This window comes from Gavialis gangeticus, unplaced genomic scaffold, assembly GCF_001723915.1.
Source record: "Gavialis gangeticus isolate Ggan-Ray unplaced genomic scaffold, GavGan_comp1, whole genome shotgun sequence".
Classification (NCBI taxonomy): domain Eukaryota; kingdom Metazoa; phylum Chordata; order Crocodylia; family Gavialidae; genus Gavialis; species Gavialis gangeticus.
This window is the reverse complement of record NW_017729025.1, coordinates 116,615,246-116,624,461: the sequence shown is the minus strand read 5'-3', so window position 1 is coordinate 116,624,461 and position 9,216 is coordinate 116,615,246. Positions and strand designations below refer to the sequence as shown.

At 39.6% G+C, this 9,216-nt stretch overlaps 1 protein-coding gene across 1 annotated transcript in view; it reads right to left on the bottom strand.

Moving 5' to 3' along the window:
• The window catches only part of SLC6A5 (solute carrier family 6 member 5), an 84,846-nt gene extending 75,870 nt beyond the window's left edge, over positions 1-8,976 (bottom strand). The window contains exon 1 of the mRNA XM_019519958.1: positions 8,941-8,976. Coding sequence (XP_019375503.1) covers positions 8,941-8,976 — 36 coding nt within the window. The remainder of the gene's footprint in view (positions 1-8,940) is intronic.
• Between the last annotated feature and the right edge of the window lie 240 nt (positions 8,977-9,216).

The following is a 9,216-nucleotide window of genomic DNA, read 5'->3' as shown; positions in this document are numbered from 1 at the left end:
GGGGAAACCCCCCCCCCCCCCCTTATGTCACTTCTTTAAACAGGCACATGCATTTCAATCCATCAACAACCCCATCAAATAGATGCAGCACATCTATGAGAAGAAAGCCGGCATTTTAGTTTCTATGCTGAAATTTCTCTCTCGGTTCTAACTTCCTGCTTTTGAACGTTCCCATTACCAATCTCTAGCCAAATCTTCAATCCTTTTCTGGAAGGTCTGAGAAAACCTGATTTGGGTAATCATTTATTGCAGGAGAAAAAGGCACCCAACACAGGTGTTCCTACACACTTCCCTTCCCTTTTACACCTGAGTTCCAGCTGACATTTTTGCAATCCATGTAACTAAAAGAATGACTGCAGTTGGACACTAACCGTAGCTTCTTTTATAGGCCTCAAAGCTGGAGAACAGCACACTGCAACTGCAGACTTCATGGGAGTGGACAAGGGTCATTTTCTCTATCCCTCCACGTCTTTCCTGTAGACCCAAGTAAGTAGCTTTGGTTTAGCAAGCTACTGCCAAAGATTCCACACTCATCTAAGCTGCTCCCTCTTTTCCTCCTTTGCAATTCAGAAACCAAAGCTGTCTTTAACATACTGTTCAGGATCAGAACTCATGTAAAAAATTCAAGGACTTCCAACAGTAACTAGTTCTTAAGTTAATACAGAATGCATATTTTATTATTTCCTTAGTTAAAATTAGAACTCAAACAATCTTTAGCTATTACATGTAATGAATGTAACATAGTATCAGATACATCACATACTAAAGGTGGTTTAGTAATTTATTGACTAACAAGCACTTAGTAATTCTATCTTATTGCATTAACATGAGTTTTGTGAACTTTAAGATTTAAAAGTGCTTACTTTCATATTGTTCAGGCATAATACTACATGTAGTATAAATACATAATAAATATAAATATCCATGTGTTCCTGCATACTCAGGAACATCCATGGAGTAGGAGACAGTGTGAGATAAAATATTTTGACTTGACATTAGAGTGACCATAATTACTTACATGCTGAAGCCCTGAGTGAATTACATGGGTCAACTCAAAAAAGCAAGCCTAGAAATTCCTCTTTCCAGCTCTCCAAAACTCCTGTTTCAAGCTTTGCCGTATAGCAAGATATTGGACCTTTTGCCTGTCAGTTGTCCAAGAGCAAATGCTGTCCTTCCTGGGCATTCCTCCAAGGAAATTTTGTAAAGAAATGCCACATTTGGAAAGCATGCAAGTGTACATAGGGCTGATTTTTCTATAAAAGAAAGAAAAAAAATGGTGAACACAAATGTATAAAAGTCAAATTCAGAAGATATACTACTGCTTGTTGTATTTAGAAGGACCAGCAAGTTAAGCATGGAATGCAAAACTCTATAGTGATAAGCATCAAAGGATTCAGCAAGCAGAATTCTTCTTAACCAAAAAAAAAAATATTAATAAATGTTTATGGGCTGAATCATGTAAGGTGCTGCCTACTGTCTCCACTGTTGTAACCTCTTTAGATTCAAATTACTTGAACAAAATGATCACATATCAAGTCTGGGCCCTTTCAAAGCAGAAGCCTCACCTTATCAGTGATATTTTGCCTCTCTCATTTCAGCTAATTATACCCAGATAATGAAGAGTCTGTTAAATCTTTAAAGTGTTAATTACCTTGTGCCTTCTCTGTGAAATGAATCACTCTCATCATGCTGCTTATTAGCTAGACTGTACATTTTCTGATGTGCCTGTCTTCATTTGCTTTAATCTAGGTAACTCAGAGGCAGGTCCTGGAAACATTCAGATTTTGCAGATTCGGGAGTCCTCCCTGATCTTGTTCAGGATGGTTGGGGTAGGGAGCGGGGGAGCCGGGCATTGGAAATTACAAAATGCTGGAGATGAGGGATCAGGTGGGAAAAAAAAAGAAGCATCTGGGGGAAATTTCTGCACCACTGGTCAGATGCTTATGGAGCTAACAGCTATTTAACCTAGACATACATGTTTCTTCATTTGGCTAGACAATCCCTCTAACCACAGGGAAACAAACTGGGACAGGAATCCCTGGATTAATAGGAGAGAGAGTTACAAAAGAAGAAATCCAACAGCAAGGACAGATTTAGTAAAGAGTTTACCATTAAGACAGTCTAGCCAGTGCTTTAACTGTGCACATGCTTACTCATGCCTTGTAGATGCTTACCCATACCAAATGAAGCAACGGGAAGTTTTTGCAATAATTTCAGCAGGCATTAGCTTGGACCCTGCCTCTAGTCCAATCACTGTAAGAAAACCCTCTCTCTCTCCATTTCAGACAATCACACTCAGACCTGGAAGTAATATTAGTCAGGAATTCAGAAAGAGGTGTCCACACCTGAAAGTAGAACAAAGTGAATTTTCTCATTCAGATGTGCTGTCAGGATGTCATGTATAAATTCTAGAGTAACATGCGCTGCCATTCCTGAAGACTGCAGCATGTTATCAGCCTATTTCAATGCCTTGATTTAATGTCAAAGTAATTTTTGATTGTGAATGCATGCATCGATACCAGTGAAAAATAACGGCATGTTGATCATTCAAGTCATTATGGGGCTGCTCCAGTTTTCACTGAAGGTAATGGCAACAGTCTTCCATTTTTATCTTTAACAAAACTGAAACTATGTTTAAGGCACATCATAGAAGGGTATCTTTACCTTTTTAATTCAGATCCACACAACAAAATATCTTTTTTATCCTTTATACCTCCTCCTAGGAAGAAAATAAAAGATTCCATACACAGCTTTTCATTTCCATGATATGGTAATGGATTGGTCCACAATTATCATGTAGTGATAATGACTAAACTGTGTAAATCTAAGTTACAGATGCTTGTTCATATAATTCCCAATGCCTTGGATACTGAGACCAAGTATCACTAGATTTCTCCCCTCTTCCTCCCCCAATGAGGCACTTAAAAGGGATCAGACTTGTAGAAGGTGCTCAGCACTTGCTTAAAATATGCCCCTGTAGGGTGTGTCAACTAAGACATCAAGACATGCAGATTATAAAAGACCTTTGAAAAGTTTAGCCTGGGTGTCAGGACTCCCTAGATTCTCATTTCTGGTTATACTGCTGGCTTTACCAAGCTCATCCAGTCACTTTTGAGGACTGTGGTACCAAAGCCTATAGTCTAGGTAACAATAATCCAACTTGGACTGTTACACAGAAGAAGTCGGCAAAGGTTTAAAACCATCCTCACAGTTCCCACCACTTCCACCTCCTGAGACCACATGGCTAGGGTTCACCATTTTGTTACTAGACTAGAGAGAGGGACACAAGAGACATCAGCACTACAACTTCATCTAAATCCTAAATGCCACCAGGAAGATGAGACAGGCTCCAGCTTTCAACCCCTCCTTTCTGAATCTTTATTATTTTTCTTTCCCATCCCACTCTCTTTTTGCCTTTTTAAAATAAAAGTCCATTTTACCCATTCAACACCGTCTCTTGCAGCACTGCTTGGTACCTATAAACCCAAAAGCAGCTAAAAGTAGTGCACTGAAACAACCGAATGCTTGCCAGGGCTCAGAGAGGCTGATAAGATGGTGTGCTGATCTGTTTTCCTCCAGCCTTAGACTAGTAAGCCATAAACAGCATCGGAAACAGAAGCTACATTTTCTGTCTTTGCTGTTCTTCTTCCCTTCGTGTGTGCACGAGTCTTATTTTGCCTTCAAAGAAGTAGAATTGGGGTGTAACTGTAGCAGCAACACAAACCCAAATAATGTTAATTCAATATATTTCTTTCTCCTCTAAAAAGAAAATAATTTCCTGTAACATTATCTAGAAAATAATTTTGCTCTAATATCATCTGAAAGGTTCTTTTAAAAGCTTGCTGCATCTAGAGGGAAAAAGGACCTAGAGCACAGTTAAGTGGAAAGTTTACTTTATACTGTATGTTTCAAATGCTTTTTACTCCTCCTCCTACTTTTTGTATCTTTTATAAAGAGTTACAAGTTGGTTGTTGCTATACAATTCAGGAAGCCAAGGCCTCTGTAATCAAATCTTGAGCCTGTTTAACAGTTAAATGTCCAGTTTACCTCTCTGATCCTCTGTAGAATTTTGATTGTATCATAATTACGCTACCTGGCCACTCCTTCAAAGCAATGTTTCACATTTCAGGTGTATAGTTTGAGACAAGAAGCAGGAGTGCTGCGCAGGTATTCAGCTTCTCCAAAAACACAGGCCTTGTATGCTTCTACCTGCTATCAAAACACAGTGAAACTTAGAGGATTTTTTGGGGGGATAAATTTGGTGTCATTTTCCACACCGCCCCCTCCTGTATACATTGGAAACACTTACCCCAAAGAAGAATTAAAAAGACGACTCTTTGCAAATGTTGAGAGATATATACATACCAGGCCCTTTATACATATTTTTACTTAGCCAGTTTTAGTTCAGAATCTGGCCTCTTAATCATTTATGGTGCAATCCCACCCCCAAAAGGCATTAAGGTACTTACCTACCTTTATTGGGTCTGGCCATTAACAGCTATTTTGTTATTCCTTTGACCATTACATACAAATCACTATTTGGGGTGCTTCTGTTTACATACATTTGATATTTCATCTTTTGGATTTAAACCCACATTAAATTATTATCAACATCTTTTAAGCTCCTCTTCAGTCCCATTAACCATTGTGAATGGCAGAATCTTTACAGGGAGGATGTATTTTGTACTTTCGCCTTTCTTACACTAAAAAAAAAGTGCAGCTCACACAGCAAACCAGTCTAAACTGGAACTTCCAGGGTCACTCCAAGTAATGTATCACTGCCCTTTTGATTAAGTGTACTTTCACACCGTGGCTCCAATTTCAGCTCAAACCATCACTGTTGCTATATAGTGTTTCACTGCCCAATATATTATCCAGGGTTTTTAACACTGCAAAAGGTGCATAGTTCTCTAGCGTGCAAAAACTCACAGGAATTGTATGCACTCACAGATCAAGCTGCTATAGATGGACAATTTGAGAATGTCTCATGCACAGTCCACCATCTTTTCTCTCCCAACTATTCACATGTGGCTACCACAGAGATTAAGGGGAAGAATCAGAAACAGAACCACTTCATCCCAGATTACTTTTGATTGGGCAATGCTCAGACTGTTTAATGTTAGTAAAGGAAAAATAAGACTAGAGCATTGCCTTGCTCAAGCCTAGCTGCTGTTCTTCGTCTTTTCAGGATCTGCAATCTAGAGAGCATGAAATCCAATGAAAAAAGCTGTCATACAGAATCAGTGCCAACCAGTTAGAAGGTTACAAGTTATCCTGATTTACTTTGAGAAGCTGATGTCTTCTTGGTAGCAAGTCATTCCCCCTGTCAGACCAGCAAATTTAGTAGCATAGACCATTTGGAAAAAAACAGCACTTTTTTCAGACACAGTTGAACAATATGGCTTTGTCCTGATTCTTTTGCTTCACTTGTCCTCTTTAGCTTGGCATTTTTTTACTACAGCTGTCTTCTCTAAGATAACAGTAACTTCTCTAGCATTAATTTTTCCTGTTCTGAACAGTAGCTTAACATACTGATAATTTCTTAAGGGAGTGGATGGCTTAGGAGATGGGGGGGAAAAAAGCAGTGAAAGATTAAAAAACCCTTCCCACCTCTTCAGTAGGTAAGAAGTCTCCGTTGTCAGACATAAGGTGAGGGAATTCTTTTTGCATTGAAAGAAAAGAACATACCCTTCCTCCTTCCAGGTTACTGAAACAGGTGTTTCATGCGGAGGGGTGTACTTTAAGATACACTCCTCTCTGAGTAATTTCCTCCTGTTCAGCTTGGCTTTTGTAGTCCTGTTCTTAGGCACCTAACTTCCAGTGTATTTTATAGGAGTTAACATATCTAAATTTACAGTTCTGGAATACCAAAGTATTCATAATGCTTTAAAGGCACTACTTTAAGGACATTCCAGTTATTCTGTTTTTCGTGTTTACCATACTTGCATACTTGCTTTGCAGTGGTCATGGATGCCAAAGGAAGAAGTCTTCAACAAAATTAGTGATGTGCTGGTATACAATGCACTCCTTGGTTGTGTGTGTAATTTAATTTTTCCCTCAAAACCTGTTAAAAGGAAGCAGAAAACAACCACCATTATGTATGGTTGTTCTTTTTTTTGAAATATGGATGACATTTTTATCCAACTTTTCAAGGCAGATTTTGGATTTAGCTTAATATCTCTAATTAATTTTAAAGGAAGATACATCTAGACTGCTTTAAGCATCTCAGTCAAAAAACATATTGCAATAGCATCCCTGACCTGTTATATTAGTGCTAGCTGTTGTCAAGTCTCCTCTGAAGAAGCCTATTTTCAAATTTTGTTGAGGATTGCTCATTCTAACCACTACTGAAATGTATAATTTGGCTCTATGTCTTTATACAGGCAGTCCTTGACTTAAGATGTTTCGAGTTACAAGAAATGACACTTACAGCATTTGTAAATTGACACCCTGTTTTGACTTTCTGATGCTTGATCTGACATGACACCACACCAGTGAACAAGTTCACTGCGTCACCCAGCTCCCTGAAGAACATCTGTCCAAACTTCCTTGGACACTTTCTTTAAGAAAGCAGACCAGACTCCAGAACAACCTGCAGCCAAGACTCCTGAGAAGACTCCAGCCAAGAGCCCTTCAAAGAGTCCAGCAAAGTTACCTCAAAGAAATCCTTCCAAATCAATGATTGCTATTTACAATATAAATACATTAATGTAGCTATATAACTCATCTATAATTGATGGAGGACAAAATTCTGGGTTATTTTAGGTGAAATATTAGGCCTTGGTTCAGGAACCAATCCCCCATTTATAATATTGTTCCCATGGGAAAATTGGTTCCGAGTTATGACATTTTGACTTAAGATGCAGCTTTCAGGAACCAATTGTGTCATAAGGACTGTCTGTATTCCCTTACTGCAAAACCATAGCTGCTTCAATTGCACACGTTAAACATCATGGCTGCATCCGGAGGAGTGTGGCCATGAGGTATGTGGCCCTGCAGACACATCTGTGGTGCCACATAGCACATATTCAGTAATTCTTTGTGCTGCAAGGTAGCAGTGGGGGGTGGGGGGTTTTGACCCCAGGCAATCCTGGGGTCAAAAAGAACCTGTGCAAAAAAGCAGAGGGGTGCATGTGGTGGCAGCACACACCACCCAAAATCAGAGCTTGGCCAGCTAGAGCTACATTCCAGCTGCCAGCCAGGCTGCAAGCGGCAGGGTTGACACTGTTGCAGCCTCAGGAGGCCCCCAGGAGCCCAGGTAAGGCTGCTGGAGCCAGCCCAGTACCGACCCCAGCCTCCCCGACCCCACCCAGGGTTACCCACTGTGTGCTTAAGGGGGCATTGCACAGGCATTCTCCAGGGACAAGTAGCAGCAGAACAAGGCGTGCTGCTGCTTCCTGTCCTCGGGGAAACAGACCTCCACACTCGTGTGGATGCAGCCCATAGTGGTAAATATATTAACATTATGAAATATTTTGCCCCACGGGTGATCTTTAGCACTGGGACATTTTTTACTTAATATACTCTACTTTGATACACCAACTTGGGGCTTGTTCTTTTGTCTCTTTATGTATCAGCAAAACATAGTTATAATGTAATACTTATTTACATCACCTGCATCATGGCAACAACTTCTATGAAAGAATATGAATATATAAAAGCAGAGACCCCACAAGTTTTAGGCAAACTGAACTAGATTTCAGGTGTACTTGGAAGAAGCTTATAAAGAGAAAATGTTGTTTTTTCTTGAGCCAGAGGCTATCTATTTCTCTGAGCAGTATTATGTATTTTGTTGCCTATAAGACTTGTTAGAAGGCAATCCCTAGATACCTTATTTGATGGCTCATCATCTCTTTACCTGAATTTTACAACTTGAAAATATGATGTTAGAATTCTATTTTGGTACCTCAGTTTTCAGGAATCAAATTTAGGGAAATGGTATGTTTCCTTCCCAGTTGTGTTCAGCCTGGTGAAGTTCAAAGAATTTGACAGTGAATTTACTTTTCCAAGATTCCTTACTGCAGTTTTTATATATAATCATTTTTCCCAATCCTCAGACAGAGAAACAGAGATGCAGCTAATTCACATAGAGGTCTCTAGCAAAACTAGGAGCAAACCCCAGATCTTGTGACACAAATATTTTAATCACAAGACCACTTGGTAACTTTGAACATGCAGAAGCAAACAATACAGTTAGATGCTGATGCATACAGAATACAACCTGGAAGTATATCTATCAGCCACTGAAATGATGGAAATGCCTAGAGTGAAAAAAACTCTTAAGCCTACACAAACCTCAGAAATGATCAGGAGTTCTACTCACCCATGCCAGTCACATTGTCCAAGACAACCTGAAAATAACTTCTATTCAGACAATCTCCTGAATAAGAGAGATGGATATGTACATGCCTAGTATTCTTTCCTTGCATTATTGTAGTAGACGCTGAGCCTCATATACTGATATCTATAGCCAAATTGTTATCAGCATCTATGGTAAGTGTTTATATCAGTTTGCGAGGCCCTAACCTGCAGATTGCTGAGACCATGCAGATAGCAGTCGAGAGGATTAGGATGCTATGCAGAAAGATAAGGTGGCATCTGCACATTCTGCACATGATGTTTCATCAGACCCCAGTGTAACATTCTGACAAAAATCCTCCAGGTGGTACCTTATGCTCCTACTTCTGTTCCCTTGCTGCTGTTCAAGAAAAATAACTTCTCAACCCAAAAATCTGTCTTTATACAAGGACACAGAGAAATAGACCATATCTTTGAACGAGGCATACCCCACAGTAACCTGTTACAATACAAAAAAGAAACTTCACTGTGACTTACCACCTTATACTTGACCTGATAAGAATCATCATGGCACAATTACAGTCCATACTCAATAAAAATCAGACCTTGAGAGAAACATTGCTGGTGCTCTCCCCCACTTACCTGTAACTCCTGGCTTTCAAGCAATCCCCTAATCATGCTCAACTTATAATCAGAAGCAAACTCCTGGATGTTCAACAGACATCAAATGGGATACAACTTTGCAAGGATACAAAACCCATCAACATTCACCACAACTTGTCAACACTCCTCATCAGAATTCACAAAATCTACATATGGCTATCCTCAAAACGTGGCATATCTTATCTAGTGCACCAAATGCCCTCATGGAAACTATGCAAGTGAAACTAAACTAAAACTACACACTGGAATAAGCAA